Source organism: Tinamus guttatus, unplaced genomic scaffold (assembly GCF_059628265.1).
Source record: "Tinamus guttatus ecotype Peru unplaced genomic scaffold, ASM5962826v1 Tinamus_guttatus_pri_ptg000248l, whole genome shotgun sequence".
NCBI classification, from domain to species: Eukaryota; Metazoa; Chordata; class Aves; order Tinamiformes; family Tinamidae; genus Tinamus; species Tinamus guttatus.
In genome coordinates, this window is record NW_028288782.1 from 841,070 (window position 1) to 859,902 (window position 18,833).

The 18,833-nt window shown below is 45.3% G+C and overlaps 1 protein-coding gene across 1 annotated transcript; it reads right to left on the bottom strand.

The window, feature by feature from the left end:
• Positions 1–3,264: 3,264 nt before the first annotated feature.
• On the bottom strand, positions 3,265–15,313 carry LOC148594384 (ATPase family AAA domain-containing protein 2-like). Its single transcript, XM_088526643.1, has 11 exons — positions 15,161–15,313; positions 14,204–14,294; positions 13,448–13,757; positions 12,209–12,392; positions 11,554–11,733; positions 10,924–11,059; positions 10,580–10,776; positions 9,263–9,422; positions 8,779–8,901; positions 8,533–8,682; positions 3,265–3,272 (listed from the first exon to the last, which is right to left on the bottom strand). Exons 1-11 carry the CDS (start codon positions 15,290–15,292, stop codon positions 3,265–3,267), a joined length of 1,671 nt encoding a protein of 556 aa, XP_088382769.1. The 5' UTR covers positions 15,293–15,313.
• Positions 15,314–18,833: the final 3,520 nt, after the last annotated feature.

An 18,833-nucleotide genomic window follows, 5' to 3' on the forward strand; every position in this document is an offset into this window, starting at 1 on the left:
CCATCCGCTTCACACATGACATCCGCCTCAGACACGCTTCCACCCCTTTCATTTGGCATGGGAATGTGAAATGAAAATGTCGATGAAAGTCACTTTTCCAGGGAATATATTCCTGCGGCCACGTCCTCCACCAGCACTGCCCCTGCTCTCACTGCTCCCCAGCCTCCCTCCGCCTCCTCCCGTCCCGGGGCCCGAGCGCAGCCCTCCAGGGACACCTGCACACCTGCCGGCCGCTGCGCATGCGCCCTGCGCCACACAGGGCCGCCCGAGGCGCTGCACACACGCACACCCCCGCTCCTGCAGCCCCTCCGCCCCGGCACGCGAGGGCAGCAGCGAGCCCGGCGGCGCGCAGGGCGCATGCGCGCACTCCCCATGGCCGTCTCGCTCCTTGAGCGCGGGGGGCAGCAGGGAGCCTGCGCAGCGCAGGGCGCATGCGCGCCGCCTCCTCCCGGCCGCTCTGCGGTACCGACCCGCGCGGGGCCCCACGCGCTCTCCTGCCCCGCGGGTGCTGCTGCCTGCGGTTGTGCTTTGGTCTCTGCTTTTGTTTCTTGAAAACAGTGGCTGCAGTCTAACAGCCAGTAGCGTCTCAATAATGAGATCCTGTGCTTTCATGTTGCTATGGCTGTTTCCTCCAGTCCTACCTGGGCTGATGCAGGCAGCATCTTCAAGGGCGGCTCCAAGAACAAGGCTGCCTCCCGCTCTGAACCTGCTGTTTGCAGGAGCTTCCCATGCCGTGCGCCACCCTCGAGGAGCTGTCAGAGCGGCCGCACTACTGGCCCCTCCGCTCACAGTTCTGCTTTCTAGATGCGCCAGAGCAGCAGCGCTGATTTGTGGGCACGCGAGGGCAGCGCTGAGGACTGAGTTATGCCAATTTGTCTATGTACTTTCATCTAGTGCTCCTCCTTTTTGCAAGAGCCTCTCATTTGACAATCAAGTTCCCTGCCAGTAGGGTCTCCCTGGTTGTATATTCCTATTCTCAGCAGTGTATCCCTCTCTCTTAGTGGGTGAGCTAGAGAATCCTGCAGGTTCTCCTTTTCTTTTCCTGGAATGAAACCTGCCTACTCTACCAGCAGAACTCCCTCTACCATCTTGCAGTTGCTTTCTTCCTCCTGTTCTTGTTCTTCTTGCTTGAACCTGCTGTGGGTGAAATGGAAAGTAGCAGAGGATGTGCGTACTAAAAACTTGTGGTCCTTTTTCATATGAACTACTGAAGGCCCCTATCTACAGGGCAGCTAATAACATCAAGCATTTCATTTTTTTTTAAAAAAAAAACCCTATATGAAAGAAAAATAAATACTGCTAGAAGAACTGTTCATAGAGTAGCTAGAATGTAAGAAATACCTCTTTCTTAATGCAGCAACTCTGTTCACAATTAGAAGTTTCACCTGAAAAAGGAAGCTTTGTGCAGTACAACGCTGACCCCAGCATTAAAAGCAGGATGGGGTAGATTTGCTATAATGCAGGACTCTTCCCATTTACACACAGGCAGTCTTGACCTAAGATCAGCTTAGGAAGCGGCTAGATAAAGAGATATTAGAGATAATAATAATAGATGGAGATAAAGATAATAGATAAAGATAGAGATAAAGAGATGCTAGAGATAAAGGGATGCTAGAGATAAAGAGATGCTAGAGATAAAGAGATGCTAGAGATAAAGAGATGCTAGAGATAAAGATGGCATGACGACTAAAACTTACATGCAAAGGTCAGCCTCACCTCCGTCCCCGGAAAAGTGATGGAATGGCTCATACTGGCCGTTGTTTCCAGGCACATGGAGGACAAGAAGGTGCTCAGGAGTAGTCAGCATGGATTCACCAAGGGGAAATCTTGCTTGACTAACCTGATAGCCTTCTATGATGAAATGACCGGCTGGATAGACGAGGGGAGAGCGGTGGATGTCGTCTATCTCGACTTCACCAAGGCTTTTGACACCGTCCCTCACAACATCCTCCTGGGCAAGCTCCGGAAGTGTGGGATAGATGAGTGGACAGTGAGGTGGATTAGGAACTGGCTGGATGGCAGGGCCCAGAGAGTGGTGATCAGCGGTGCAGAGTCTTGTTGGAGGCCTGCGGCTAGCGGAGTCCCCCAGGGGTCAGTCCTTGGTCCAGTCCTGTTCAATTTATTCATCAATGACCTGGATGAAGGCACAGAGTGCTCCCTCAGCAAGTTTGCTGATGACACCAAACTGGGAGGAGTAGCCGATACCCCAGAGGGCTGCGCTGCCATCCAGAGGGACCTGGACAGACTGGACAACTGGGCGGTGAAAAACCTCATGCAATTCAACAAGGCCAAGTGCAAGGTCCTGCACCTGGGGAGGAATAACCCCAGACACCAGTACAGGATGGGGACTGACCTTCTGGAGAGCAGCTCTGCGGAGAAAGACCCGGGTGTCATGGTGGACGACAAGTTGACCATGAGGCAGCAGTGTGCTCTTGTGGCCAAGAAGGCCAATGGGATCCTGGGCTGCATTAAGAAGAGCGTCTCCAGCAGGTCGAGGGAGGGGATCCTGCCCCTCTACTCAGCCCTGGTGAGTCCACATCTGGAGTATTGTGTCCAGTTCTGGGCTCCACAGGACAAGAGGGATGTGGAGCTGCTGGAGAGAGGCCAGCGCAGGGCCACAAGGATGATGAGGGGCCTGGAACATCTGCCCTATGATGAGAGGCTGAGGGAGCTGGGCCTGTTCAGCTGGAGAAGAGAAGGCTGAGAGGGGATCTAATCAGTGCATATAAATACCTCAAGGGAGGGAGTGAGGAGGACGGTGATGGTCTCTTTTCAGTGGTGGCCACTGATAGGACTAGAGGAAATGGCCGGAAACTGAAACACCAAAAATTCCATAGGAACTTAAGGAAAAAGTTCTTAACAGTGAGGGTGACAGAGCGCTGGAACAGGCTGCCCAGAGAGGTTGTGGAGTCTCCTTCTCTGGAGATCTTCAAAACCCGCTTGGATGCAGTCCTGTGCCACGTGCTCTAGGTGACCCTGCATATGCAGGGGGGTTGGACGAGATGATCTCTAGAGGTCCCTTCCAACCCTAAGCATTCTATGATTCTATGATTAAGATTGCACAGTTGGACATTGAGCATTGCTAGGTGTTATGTCCCATGCCATGTGCAATAGCAGCATGATACATGTTCTTTATTGTGCTTTTATATAATTCCGTTTTCAAAAAATGACTGTCCCGTCATGAGTCCAAGATTGCAGCAGTTCCCCCACCTCTGTCAGCAGGGAGGGGAGTTTGGGAGGGCCCAGGCCCACCACCCACGGCCTTTAACGAACTGGCCCAGAATTAAAGATTTAGGGTGGGAAAAGCCATATAGATCCAAAAAGCATTTCTGTATATACCTGTTGAGAGCTGAGAGGACCTCTTCCGTCAATACGCACTCACAGGGTGAGTTTTAGGATTTAGTTTAGGGTTTAGTTTTAGCTCTTGCCCCGCGCTCTTCCTGCAGTGATGTGCTTCTCCTCGCTGTTTTTAACAGGGTTATGCGGTTTTGAGGTCAGACACCCAACCCTGGGAACAGCAGCAGAGGTAGGAAGAAACAAAGAGTGACTTTTAGGAAGGATCACCCCCATAGCATCACATGAGGGAAGACCACCGCTATTTGCCCATTTATACACATACACTTCTAAAACACCATAGCAACAGTTTCCTGCTGAGAGCAGCAGTACAAAAAAAGTTGAACCAAAAGTTTGAAGTGCAAAAGCTTTACCAGAAGATTGTTTCTGGGTCTGCCGTTCCCACCCTGTCCCTTCTTTTTCAGTGTAAGAAGTTTCCCTGTTACCACAGAATGAACCAACAGCAACTCCCTGGTGAAAGGTGCATTTAAGATGTCAGGATTTCAACACCATCTTCAAGGGCTAAGAAACAGATTTTTGCTTCTATAATTTTTTCCCTCTCCTCTCCCTGGAGATGCAAGGAAACCTTCCTGGTGCCCAGTGGTGCAAGCACGTGCAGGCCCGTGGCTTTCACACAAAGCACTAATAGACAAGAATTGCCTTCACTTCACTTACAGGCATCCACTTTAGAAATCTGGACATTTTATTTTCAACGCTTAAGTGAAGCCTGGACAAAGCCTGCATCTGTAACCCATCCAAGAAAACAACTCAGATATAAAACACAGAGCTTACCTGGCACATGCTTTGCCCTGATTTACCCAGAAGATATGAGACAAGTAGCTGTAGTAATGGTTAAGAAGTGAATTTGTACACTCTGCAGGTGAGGCCTCGTGTCTCAGGGGTGGGAGGAGCTCCTTAGCTCGGCCTGGGAAGCAGAGCCAACGCTTGCTTGCTCTTGTGGGCCATTTAGCATCCCAGCAATGTAGCCTGCAGAGCCCAACTAGAGGAGAAACACGAGGACACAGAAAAAGCAAACGAGGAGGGAAGCAAAACTGGACGTTTTCAGTGTGTACTCTCTCGGGCTTCTCAGAAGCTACTTTCAGGCATCATTCTCGTAATTTCTCAGCTTCACCCCTACTGCACAGTTTGTTGACTTCTGGTTTTTTTATTATTATTAAAAAAAAAAAAAAGGAAAACCATCCTACCTTCTCTAAGATCCATACAGACCAGTCTTGTCAATTGATGGCAGCAGCCAGCTAAGTTGGAGATCAAGCCAAGGCAAGATGGGAGCTTCCTGTTTTCTTCCCTATGCATTTTTCTTGTTTGCCTCAGTTATATAACTGATAAACCAAGGAGGTAAATTTTCCCATGATCTACTTAATATACCAGGAACAAGGAAGATTTTTACTGCTGAAATTATTCTACAATTAAAACAGACAAACTCGAATGCTGCTTCACTTAAAATAGGTTTTTATTAAAACAATACAATTCAAACAATAAAAAATATATATTTGTTTTATAAATATGGATGTATAAAAAAATATCTTAAGACTTATTTTATATGTATTTTATATATTTATATCTATTAATATATGTAATATTTATAATACAGCTATAAAATATATCTTAATTTGTTTTATATATATTTTATATACATATATGCCTTATACATCCATATCTGCATGTATGCAATATATTTAGAAGTACTCTTTACTGAACTATACACAGCTAACAAGAGAATGCAATTAAAATTTTATTTTAAATAAAGTAGAAGTGAAGTGTTCTGAAGATCACATTATGAAGCACAGTAGAAGTTCCTAATGATTTTCTTCATTTCCTGATAATAAAGAAAAGACAAATTATCAATAAGCACAAATAATAGTTTAAGTACCTGATAGTTTCTTTCTTCACACAAAGTTAAAGCATCTGTAAATACATTCCCCTGTTGGTGATATTTAGCTATATCATGTGCTAAAAGCATCACAATGCTTCTCTATTCTCTGTAGCTTCAGAGATATCCCTATGTGTGCAAAAGAGTAGAGGACACAGAGCCTGGAGCAACAGTTGTTAAAACAGGTCGGAAGAGATCCTCCCTGAGCAACCACAGCTAAAAGCTGAGAAAGTTACTTGCTGGATGCTCCATAATTAATTTACCTTTGCTACTTGCCCAGTGCACTCAGAAGAAGAGAGAACTGTACTTAGAGCTAAAGAAAAAGGGAGGAAACAAAGAAATCCAGGCACATTTAATTTGAGCATTCCAACATTAAGTTCCAGGAGCCCACAAGTGCTGGGATAACATCAATATTTTCCCTTCTCAAGCTAGTACGTGGCATTATACCAGGTGAGAAGGGAACGTCTGTCAGGCGTGACCTCCCTGAATCCAAAATATCCCCATTTGTGCACAGTGAGAACAGAGCGTCCGTTCTACCTCTCAATCAGATGTGAGGGAAGAGATGGAGATACCAGTGCCTAAGCAAAGAGGCTCCTTCTTTTCAAGGTAAACTGCAGAGGGACCAAGAATTTTATCTATCCTCACACACAAGCGCCTCAGGGACGAGTGGGCTCATGGCTTCTTTGGACCTGAACACTCCATTTCCAGCATCTCTAAACCAAATCAACACTGGGATTGCCCAGCTTGGGTGGTGGATGCCTCCTGAAGACATCTGCAAATGTTTGCCTGCTTGTAGGAGGGGGAGAAAGAGGAAGTAACAGACTGAGAAGAGCACCCTCCTTTCATGGTCCCCCTACACCCTGGATACACTTGTGGATAGCAAGAACAGCTATCCACAGTCTCCAAGGTTAATTGCTTTGAAGGAACTGGGTGGGTGGAACCGTTGTCACAGAATCACAGAGTGGTTGAGGTTGGAAGGGACCTCTAGAGATCGTCTAGTCCAACACCCCTGCTCCAGCAGGGACACCTAGGGCACGTGGCACAGGACTGCATCCAAGCAAGTTTTGAAGATCTCCAGGGAAGGAGACTCCACAACCTCTCTTGGCAACCTGTTGCAGTGCTCTGTCCCCCTCACAGTAAAGAAGTTCTTCAAGTCCAATCTCTTTTTCCTGCTGAAACTGAAAAGAGTTATGCCAAATATAACAATGGTTTTGCAATGTGGGTAAATGTCTTCCAAACGGAAATGGGTAAGTCTTATAACATGACAGCTAAGCACTAAAGCAATGAATATGAAATAAGCATGATATCCAGAGGGCATGCAGACTGTGTAACCATGACAGAATACTATATATAACCACTAGAAAACATATATAAAATTTACCATAATGAGTTTAGTTCTGTCATAATAATTCTGGTGCTTGTAAATGCACTGGCTGAGGAGAGCGTATATTTTTTCTAGGTAATTCAGGAATTCCCACCGGACTCTCATGACGTCCGGCCAGACTCTCATGACGCATGTAAGTCTCTGGGATGAAAACACTTTCTTAAGTCATGATTTCTCTTTTTCTAGAACATGGCTATCCATCAGCTATCCCACAAGTGGCATCCAATCTTTCTCTACCGTTCCCTGATATTTGTTCACTGAGAAATACTTGCCTTCTACTTTCTCCTCCATAGAAAATAGGAACCAAGATCAAAAAGCAGTGGGAGTGAAAAGCCCAGGGTTGAGAGGAGAAAAAAGCAATAGTCAAAACATTGCCATTACAGCAGTGCCTACTTAAGGAAGTTGAATGTTAAGAAAACCCATCTCCCATTTGAAGCAAGCATTAGGATGTGAGTCATCTCTGCCACATCGTGACTAAGTCTACACAGGCCGAGTTACAGCTCTTTATCCCAAGCTGCTCCGTATCAGAAAGATGCACGTGCCATAAAAGAAAGCAAATGATTGTTGGTTTGCGAGGAGATAGAATTACAAAACTGATTTCAGAATCAGAAGAGCAGCAGCTTAAGAAAATTAGTTTGGTTGCATAATCAGAGGGACAGAATCTTAACGGAAGCAACACAGTGCAGTGATTTGTAAAGAAATAATAGAATGAAATTAAAGGAGGCTAATGTAAACCCCTCAACAACAAAATGGAGCTACCTGGTCTGCTGGACCTTTCGCTTACCTTTTGAATCACCCTCTTGGAAACTTGCTGTATTTTGGGAATCCAAAGCGTCATTTCAATTTCTGAGCCCTGAATTGTGAGAAAACTGGGCTCTTTTCTTTTCAGAGCCAGATTTAGTCACAGAGGAAAAATCTCTTGTTTTCTGTTTCATGTTTATTTTCATAGACATTTGTCTGTCGCCGTGGAAGACTATTGTGGCTTTCTTCCACACGAGAACCTCCTATGAACTCACCTTCAGTCTGCTGCATGCTAGAAGCACCGTTTTCCAGGAACTCTTCTCCCTCCCTCTCTACTTCCTCTTGGTCTTCTCCACTTCTATTCACTTTACTCCACTGCAAAATCTTTCTCCTCTTTGTTTCACCACTGGAAGTGCAATTGTTCCTTTTGCGTTTTCTTTTGGACGGAACTGCAATAAGATATTAGGAAAAAACAACCCAAAATATAAGCAAAGAAGCTCCTCCTTTAAAATTTGCTCTTCTTATCTTCCTTGTATGTATGTCAAGTAAAACAATCAAAGAACTGAAAGTACTGACAAATCTCACTACACATGTAGGTCTAAAGAAAAGGTTGCAAGTTCATGCGGTCCATTTGCTGTTAGATTTTTAAATTTATTCAAGACTTTAAACTAGATTTGAAGCTTTTAAGCGCAGAAAATTCCTACTTTAGCCTTGCTTTACCCAATAGGCAGACAATAGGACTGCAAAGTTGCTTACTGTCTCATTACATGAACTAATAGAGATGAATAGCAAAAAAGCCTTTGGAGAAAAGCTCTTCTTCAAATCTCTTATAAAACCAGTAAAGATCAAAAGCAGAGTGAATGCTGGGAAGAGTTAAAAAGAGACCATTTCAAGAAAGTAACTGAAGGATAAAGAAAATTCTCAGTAAAGTTTTATGATTCAGATAACCTGTTTAAAACAGTCTTCGTCCTTATGCCTTCCACAAAGGAAAACAAAAAACCCCACCCTTCTTTCTATTTACAGAATATTGCACAAAACAGACGTGTGAAATCCTTGGCAAAGTTTCCACTGGCAAAAACCTTGTCACAAGAAGGATATCAATGGCATTAGCAGTAACACCCAGAAAGCCTGTTGGTGGGGAGAAAAAAAGAAAAAAAAATTCTAAAAAGAAAAAGCAACTTGCCATTAGGCAGTGGTGTAGGGCAGGCTCCAGGCATCACTGGCATCTCTATTCTTTCGTTACACTTGTTATCTTGTTTATTACATCCAGAAACAGAGGGTTGCTGTGGCATCACCTCGTAGTGAGATGGCACATCCTGTGAAGAGCTGCAGCCTTGCAATGAAGAACGGACAGCAAAAAAGTTGGTCTCACGTTTCTACTTACAAATACTGAGGCAAGTCTTCAAATACCGAGGGTTGGAATACATACCTCTTTTCTCACGAGACTCTTTCATTTCTTCACAAAGTTGTTCCAAGTCTTTATCCATTTCTTCCTTCACTACGGCATGGGCAACATCTCTCAGAGCACAAGCTTTGTCTCTAAGGACACGATCTGAAAGTTGACAGTCAGAACTGAGTGTTTGCCACTAGCTAAGTGAAATCCTTGATTTGGATCATATGGAAAGGATGAACTCTTTTCCCAAAGAGGTTTTGAAAGCTATTTCAGTGAATAATTTTGGCAGAAGAATATAAAAGTTAATAATCAAGGCAGAGGCACTACATCTTCATTAGCACCTATTGCACATAATTTCATCGCTAAATAATTTAACACTACACCAATTTTTAAAGTGGCAAGAAATGCTCTCTGTGGATGTTTCAAGGGAGCTAATCCCAAGGCCATTGTAAAGAGACAACTCTTCTCAATCTATGCATTTTAAAGGTTGTCTAAATGAGGGATAAAGAGCTATCCTCACCTCCAGCTTCTCTATCTGGCTTGTATTCTAAGGCACTGCTACAGATTAGATCAAGATCTTTCAGAAAATCTCCTGCAGTTATATATTGGTGCAAGTCAATTTTAGAGAGAATTGTTGAAAGGTCCATTGGCTGTTTAATAACTGTGATATAATCAGGTACCTACAAATTAAATAGATGGGTTCAGAGGTTTTATTAGACTTACACAGTATCTACCCACATTATTTTTATAAATTCAAATAAATGACTTCTTACAAACCCTGAATATTTGTGACATTATGAGCAGATAGTGGAATTAACCACTTAGCTGCTTGAAAAAGGAAGGGCTCTTTCAAAGGGCTTTGAAGAGACACACTGGAAGGGAGAAGAAAGGCAGCAGGAAGCTGGGGAGTGTGTGTGGGACAGCGAAGGGAACAGACATGCAGAGCAGGATTTGCGTCCTTCAGCTTCAGAACATTGCAGTAAATACACTGGATTGAGCCACCCGAGCCAGGCTCTGCTCTGGGCAGCAGGAAATCCGCTGCCGGAATTGCCCTTTGGAAGCAGCTGCTCTAGGCATCTCCCTTAGGAGGAGATACCTGGAGCAGAGCTAATTATGTCCTTACTGGGAGCTTGAGAGGAGCCTCAAGGCTAGTTTAGGTGAGGACACCTCTATTTGTTTAGACTATTCACATGTCAAGAGCCTGGAAGGGAAAGACGAGGGATGCCCAGAGGAACAGGGCCCTTGCTGATACACAGCTGTATTAAAATTGCAACTAACTCTGAAGTATAAGTCTGTTAAGATGGGAGCACAGCCAGTAAATTAAATGAGAAAAAGAGGGACTTGGAAGTTTTGGGGGAAGATGAAACCACATGTCATTTATGGCTGATCCTGTACTGGGGAGCCAGAGACAAAATGGCAGGCGGAATCTTCAATTTTTTTTCAAACATCTGCTCTTCTCCTGTTCCCAGAGGGACCACTGAGAGCCAACAAACACGTAGCAATACCTTTAGGCTTTATTCCAACGGCCCCAAAGAAATCTGACTGTTTATTTCAGAGTTGTAGCATACCTGCATATCAAAGTCTTTCCCCAGGCAAACTCTGGTGGTAGCTGCTCTGACTTTCTAGGAGGAAACCAGGGCTTCCAGTGACTACTCAAAAAAAGGACACTGAAGAGCCTCAGGGAGTCAGCAAAATAAAATACAAAACACTTTTTGCTCCTCAAAAAGAAATCCTTTTAGTGCAGTGCTAAAGATAAGCCTTTCGCTAGAGCGCACCAACACTGGGCACTTAAAACTACACCCAGACAGTACAGTATTACAGACCCAGAGCAGTTTACCTCATCTGCATCAACAGGGTTTGTGAAGGCCTTGAAACGTCCGTCAGTAGCAAGTCTGAGAGTAACATCCCTTAAGAAAACGCTAAGTGCACCAAGGGCCTCCTCCTCCTGCTCCTCTGCCCCTTGCGTTTCTCCCTGTGGTGGTTCCCGAGGTTCAGGCGGCGGCGCCACCGGCAGCACTTCCAGGGCCTGCCGAGCTTAAGGGAACCAGAAAAGTTTATTCCATCGGCAGCACTCAAATAGGAGCACACACAGAGTTACTGATAGGAAACCCACTACCAAAACAAATACTGTAAGGCTGTTAACATACAGTTAGCAAATTTTCATCTATAGAATAGGCTCACCTGCTTTCCTTCTAGATGCAGGAGGTTTAGCAGCTTGACTTAAAATTAAGTCCTCAAAAAAGTTGCTTCTCTCTTCCTTAGCAGGCAATGGGATATCGAAAACTTCTCCATAATCTTCAATAAACAACTCCTGTATCTATGGCATGAGAAGGAAAGACATTTCAGGTAAAAGATCACTACATCAAAAAGAGGATTTTTTAAATTAAGCTTAATAATGATCTGAATAATAATAATAATAATAATAATAATAATAATAATAATAATGTTATCTTCCTGGTGATCAAAGGCTAGATTTCTTTAGGTCAGGATGGCAAATAAAATATCTTCTTTGAGGAAAAACTCTAGAATTTAAGCTCAGGGAATGGACGAGCACACGATGCACTGACAGAGTGATGACATCCCCCACCTTTGAAGTTTCCTGCTGAAGTGGAAGCGAGTCCCTTGACTCACAAAACAACCGAGACAAACGTTCTCAGCGCTGTTTTGTGTCTAAGCAAATCTACATGATTCAGAAGGGTGCCCTCGTAATAAAAGGATCCATTTTCTTGAGGGAGGACAGTATTTGTATACTTAAAAGATTCATAAAATTAAACTGAATAGAAGAATTAGGAAAAGTGTTGACAGAAATACCTCATCTTGGAGATCCATGTACGATACGTTTGCTGTTGCAAGCAACAAAACCGGAGCAAATGCTGGAATGTTCTCTAATAACGTTGTAAAAGTAGTTTTCAACGCAACGCCAGCTGTTTCCCACCATACATCGATCCGTGGAATATAAATTATACTTGGTGATATACTTGCTCTGAGCTTCTCGGATAAACTAGTAAAATGAAAGCTTTGGTAAGAGCAATGAACCAGCAGCACAGGCTGCTCATAAATAACTACACATCAAACTGGCCTAATAAAATAGAAGTGCATAAAGGCAACGTACCAATAAACAAATAAACAAACAAAAAAACCTCACCATGCAAAACTTATTAATAGTAGAGTAAAATTTCTGATTTGACTCAAAAATTGGGAGAGCTACACAGACAGAGATCCAGATTGCTGCCTGATTGCAAGACTGCTTACATGTAAGTTAACTTCTAAAGAGCCGCACGACTCAATAGAACATCTGTGCTTACGTGTCCATCTCTCATCAAAGGTCAAAATGTTATAATATAGTAGCAAAGTACAGTAAAAGCAGACCACCTCCATTAACAATTTCACTTACCTCACTTGAGCAGTTTACAGACAGACAGTGAATCTCATGAGATCAAAGAAAGAAGGAAAAAAAAAAAGATACCTGTGCACATATTTCCTCTGGTGATGAGGCACTAGCAAACAGAACTGGCAGGTCCAGGGTATAAACTGGAAACTTTTCCAGGGCGTGTATGACTGCGGGGGCCAAGTGGGAGCTTTGCCCACGGTCTGGCTCTCCAGAGAGCAAGAGCCTTAGCCTGTGACACGTTGGCTGGTGAGAAGCATTTCTGGAACAAAATTAGAAAATAGCAAGTTTAAAACACATAGTGATGATTAAAGACATCAATGTTAATTTGCTCTGTTTCAAGTTTCTCTTGAGAGAAGACACAAGCAGCATAATCTCTTTCCAAAGACACAACAAGCTGAAGATTCTGAACCTAAAAGGGGACAGGCATTTACCTCTTGAAGTCAAGGAAGTTTTTCTTCTTTCGACAAGTCTTTTCAGGAAAAGTCTCCTCATCTTCAAAGGCTGAAAGTGACTCTTCATCACTCCAGATGAAATCGCTTTGTAAAGTAGCGTTCGTATCATCTGGAAGACAAGAAGGGTTTGTTAACTTGCCTGGATAGTCTGCATGTCTCACTCTAATACAGCTTCCAAAGCAGCCCCAAAACCCACTTATCTCTCTTTCTCCCTTGGATGGGCTCACACTAAATGCGATTTTTGAAGACTTGATCCTACCACAGGTCTAAAGAGATTGCACAAGGCTCTACAAACCTCGCCTAAGTCTTATGTTTTGCAAAAGTTATATTTCTTTATTGGCAAAAAGTCCCTTTTTTGCCCCAAGAACAAAGAAATGTGATTATCAGCAACAACTCCTGTACTTGCTAGACACCCACACAACCCACGAGGCTGTGTGTCTGGAATCTGTGTCCCACAGTAAAAGTATGGGAATTAAGTCAATGTGATGGCCACCAACTGGCCTTTGTCTCAAGACTCCTAAGCCAGGGTGTGTAGATCAACACATCTTCTGCATAAAGATCCTCCAAGATCACTCAGGGAGGAGAAGGTAGAAGCAGAGAAGAGAGAGGGGAAATAATTATGGATCACCTAGCATCTCTGCTTGCATTTGTTGTGGCTTTCTGCCTGTTCTACCAATAAAAATGAACCTAGCAAGTCTCCAGGTAGAAAAGCCAGCAGGATGTTGCCAGGAAATCTGATGCATGTGATCTCACACATCGCACAGTGTGATCCACAAATACTTCAATTCATATGAGGTGAAATGATGATAGCTAAAACAACAAGTAGTTTTAACCAGCTGTACATGTTATGGTCCTGTCTTGCTGCTGGTCCTTCTTTAGGACAAGTTCTGCGTGGGGAAATACTCTCTGCAGGACTCGTAAAATTCTCTGAAAAGTCTTATTAAGCAGTGGTTTAAAAATGGGTGATAATGCTTGTCTGAGCAAAGCCGCAGACCTCTGTGAAGCTGGTACAATTCTTTCCATAGCCATGAAAAAATCTTTTGCTGTTATTTTAATTGAAAAGACATCTAGCTGCAGTTGCTCAGGGCTTCTGTATATCTGAGGGTAGCGGCGTCGCAAAGCACGGAGGGCGGCTTCAGCACATGCGGACTTGATATCAGCACCACAGTATCCTAATAAAACAGAACATCAAATGGAGCATTATGTCAGGCTGTGGCAACACAGAAAGGTCAAGGTGCCAAAGTGCAACACGCGAAGACTTTGCATGCACGTTAAGAACAGTCTAATAGGAAATGTGAAAAGTGTTGCTGCACTACAGAGGTTTTGTTAGCTGGTTTGCATGGTTACAAATCAGCCAGACTTTTCTCCTGAACCTTCTAAGCCAAACTTTTCTCCCAAGGAGGATGCCCCAAAAGCCACTCGCTGTTTGGAGAGACAGAAAATAAAACAGTAAGTGGTTGGAATCATCTCACTCTGATGGCTTTGAGGACACACAGCTGGCTCCCTGGCTAGTTCTGCAGCAAGGTGCAACACCCTGGTTCCCACCTGCCATGTGCCACAAGCTGCAACTCCTGCAGACTTAGTAACATGCAGGAACTCGCTTGATTTTTGAACTTACCGGCAGATTTTTCAGCCAGCTCATCAAGGAACATGTCACATGGTTGAGGGGTCCAGTTTCGTGTACGAATCTTGAAAATCTCTTTTCTAGCCTAGAAATAGAGTGCTTGCATTATAGCTTATCTTGAGTCAAAAGGCAGAGGCAGAATCTGTGGTATTAACAGATAAAGGCAAGTGATTATTAAGTTTTGACAAGTATGAGACCTAACGATCTTTGGGAAAAAGAACAACAGAAAACTTAACTGGAAAAGAAAGGTATTTCCTCAAAGAAAATTATCTCAAATGTAGCAAGATATCATGATGACAGATTCATTAGTTTGCTCGTCTGTCAGTTCGTTCGCGCAAAATAGTCTTAGCATTGTTTCAAACTGCTACAATTGCCACAAAGAGCAGCTGTGATTCCAGCTAGTATCACTGATCCAGAAAACGGATGGAAACAGGAGACAAATGTTTATGTTAAATATACAGTTTCCTTAAATATACTGTTTTGTGCATTTTCACTTGCTTCCAGTCATACTCCACTTTATCCTTTTCCCCAAAAAGTGCTAATTAAAACAAACAAACAAAACCTAACAATAGTCTAGATATGCTGGCTAAGTAGCGATAGCCAGAACAAAAGAACAAAAACCAGCTTCATGTGGAATTTCTTTTCCTTTTTTAATAATTTGGGTTGCTATATACACACATTTTTTCATTGCTGAGAAACGGTGATCTTAGTGAAAAGCTGATTTTAAACTTGGTTTTATTTGAGATAACGGAGTTCCCTAGGGCTTGTACCTCTTCTTTCGTACCGTGTCCACCCTCCGCACCAGGACGGTCTCTCAGGATATTGCTCCTGTGTGTGAGCTGCACGGGGCTGCATTCCCGCTTACCTGCTCCACGACACCGTGTTGTGACACGGCTTTGTCAGCAAGAAGGATTTGCTGGATGAGCACCAGGATTGAATACAAGTTCCTACCTCTTTATCTGGCAGTTTAAAAAGGAATTCTCGCTCAAAGCGCCCGGCTCTGCGTCGCGCAGGATCTATCCAATCCAGCCTGTTGGTGGCTCCAATGACGACGACTTCTCCTCTGGTATCCAACCCATCCATAAGGGCCAGCAGTGTTGATACAACTGAGCTAGCAGGAAAAAAAAAAAAAAAAAAAAAAAAAAAAAAAGCTATTTTGCTGCACTAGTAAATTTTGTTAAATTATGCATTATTTTCTCTAGTGATCCCTGAGAAAGGACAAGCTTTTGCTCATTAAGATGCTGATGAGCGAGAGGGCTCATTTTAAGGCTCTCAAAAATAGAGAAGGTCACTTAAACGTTATGCTGATATCAAGCTTAGTGAATGCCTTTAAACTATTGCTTAAAGTCACATGAAATTTATTATAATTGATCTACAGGTTTGCAGGATAATATTTCATATATAAACAGGTTTTGGTCTTCTTTCCACAAAGATAAAGCACATTATGTGTAGAAAATGATGGAAGGACTAAATTTATGGGCCTGGAATAGAACAGGGATGCAGGAATACGACGTAAGTAAAACAGTGCTACCCTACGAGGAAACGCGTGAAACGCGCTGTGGTTGCAACATCACTGGAGCAGATTTTTAGAGCAACAGAGATCTCTAACAACTGAGCTGATGGAGTGACGTGTTCTCAGCCTGCCTCTGTTTCCCTCTGAACCTGAGCCATTATCTTGTGCAACCTCCTCTGCGGTTTTGGTGGGGAAAAAAATTGTGGTTTGAGGATTTTGGGGGTTTTGTTCGTTTTTTTAAATCTTCCCCAACACATCTCCAAGATTTCAACTCTCCAATCCAAAGTACAGAGGCACTGGGAAAGAGAACACCAGTGTTCTCAGTGTTACATTTTAAATAAATTATTTTCACTACTAAAAAAACATGCCCAAATGTTTGAAGCACAAACAAATATATTGACGCCTCAGTGTAATATCCTCCCCAAAACAGCGGAATTAGCATTTTGTAAAGCTGTGTTACCTTGGCGGCTGAATTTGGAGTTTCTCAAAGACTTTTGGGTAAAGCATTGGAAAAAGCACCATCTCTTTTAGGGCTGCAATGTGGTTGGAAAGACCACCCACCCCATCAAATCGCACCTAAAGATCAATTCAACAGAATAATTTCACACATTAAAGAAAGCTGCAGCCTACAAAAGGTTCCATCAGAAACCCTGGAAAAATCCCTCTAACACAACAACTTAAATCACTTACCGCACTATCTATCTGCATTGCCCTGATGCCACCCACAGTTGCACTCATGTTCACTGGATCCGTGTCAATCCCCTTTAAGTTGTCTTTCCGAAAATTAATGGGCAGACACGCAGGGCTCCAGGGCAGGGCTCCGCGGAAGAGCACGGTTTGCGTCTGGATCCGTTGGGGCCCTCCGTCACCACGGCGATGTGGAACATCCCAGTGGGAAGAGCCTCGCCTGTGAGGAACACGGGGGGCTGGCAGATTTTGAAAGATGCATTAAAATACAATGATCTTTTCCACCTGAAATTGTTCGCTTACAAGTGGTAACAACACAGGGATGTAGACAGCACGGATATGTAACCCCCTTGAGAACCATGCAAGCTGGTGATTTCCAAGGTTTTGCCCTTAGGCTGTTTAAAAAAAAAATAACATTAACCATTTTGCGCTATGCAAATGACTGACATAATTAAGTACAAAGTAAAGATGATTTCTAAACACTGCTTTGTTTTAAAAGCACCCCAGGGGGTAACTCTACACATTTCCCTGGACTGTGTCACAGGTTTCCCTTGCGGGCGGCCCTGTCCCAGGGGTCCCACAGCTGGAGGCGGGGGGCGAGGGGTTGCCCTGGGGCTGCTGCCGGCCCCTTCCCGCGCTCCGGGCCGCCCTCCTGCAGCCGCCTGCGCCCTCCCGCCGCGCTCACCCCCTGCTCCTGCGCTCTCGGCTCTGGTTCCTCCGCTGCAGCCGCATCCCTGGCGCCATCCGCAACGGCGGCGGGCCCGGGCGCGAGGGCCACCGCGCAGCGGGGTAAACTGGTCGCTGCCGTCACTGCCCGGCGGGACGGCGGCACCGCCATGGCGCAGGGTAACACGCGGCGACACCGCGAGTTCTGGTGCGGTGCCCTCCCCTCCGCCGCAGCCGTGGCCCTCCCCACGGATCCCTCCGCCGCGCCGTGCCCCGCTCCGCTCCACTCGCGGCCGCGCCGCCTCCTGCCCGCCGCTCCCGCCGCTCCCGCCGCTCCCGCCGCTCCGCGCCGCTCCCGCCTGCCCCCGCCGAGCGCCGCCGGCCGCCTCCCCCCGCGGACTCTTTTCTCCGCGGCCGCTAGTCCCGGCTCGCGGCGGAGGGACACAGCGCAGCGCCACTCTCACACCTTAGCGCGCCTCCAAATTGGGGCCCCCCTGTTTTGCCGGCGCCTGATTGGCTGAGGGGGGCCCCGACCCTGCCCTTTTTTGCTGGGAGGCGGGGCTCTCCCAGAACCACCCCTTAAAGGCGCCGCCCCTGCGCTCGGTGTCCCGGGTCCTTCGCGGTTCCCTGGAATAGCCATGGGATGGCTGCAGCTTCCCGGTATGGAGAGCTCCGGCCTTGTGCACCCGCGGAGATGGGTTGTAAATGGGATGGGCCAACACTATGCGGCCTGCCCCATACCCAGAAACAGTGCTATTCCACACCGCCAATGGAAAAGTTGCCCTTAGTAGGGAAAACACCATTTTGCTTTCCTCTCTCTATTGAAAAAAAAAAAAAGGACACAAGGCAAGTATTAAACAGGGCTGGAGCCCCCTGCCCAGGTCACCGGGGCCAGGTCCTGTCAGCTTTGACCCTGTTTGAGCAGCGGGGTTGGACTAGACGATCCCTAGAGGTCCCTTCCGACCTCAGCCATTCTCAGATATCCAGGGACTGAGACCCCACCACAGTCTTTCCTGGCAACACGAGCCAGTGTTCAAGCAGCCTCCCAGCAAGTAATTTCTTCTATTCATTTACCCTGTGATGCACCCATGTATTTTCTTTCTAAATCAGTGAGTCCTGAGATGACAACAGGCTTTCAGATATGAAAACATTTTTAGCTCCTGTTTTCTCCTCAGAATAAAAGATTTTCACATGAAGACAACTTCAGGAGCATCTGCCCCTGCGCAGAGCGGCGGGGACATGAAATGGCAGCGAGGTCATGAAATGGGGCGGCGGGGTGAGGAAGGTGTTTGGAAGCTGTGTGGCTACACCCGAAGCTGGGATCAGTACCCCCTGGAGGAATTCTGTGCAGTTTTCACCTCCAGTGAGAGGAGGCCGGTGGGTTGTGGTTAAAGGCAGCCCTAGAAGCACTTGGGGCTGCCTCAAGGGCCTTGGGGTGCGTGGGCTTCTGGGGCCTGGCAGCTGGCCCTGATAGGAGGCCTATGGATCACCCTGTACTGATCCATATTTATGATCCCTAGTTATCTCATGCTTTCGGAGCTGCTTGTAAGACAACACATCTTTCCTGTAACCTGCCAGTGTAGCAGAATGGTGTATTTAGAGGGTGCTGTTGGCTGCTGAGTGCTCTGGAAATGTCAAAACTGATGGCTGTGGTTTTGTGGGTTTTTTTTTGTTTTGTTTTGTTTTTTTTTCTGCAGCACAGGTATAAGCGGGTGCGATGTGTCGCCTGGCAAAGAACCACTTGTGTTAATCTTTATT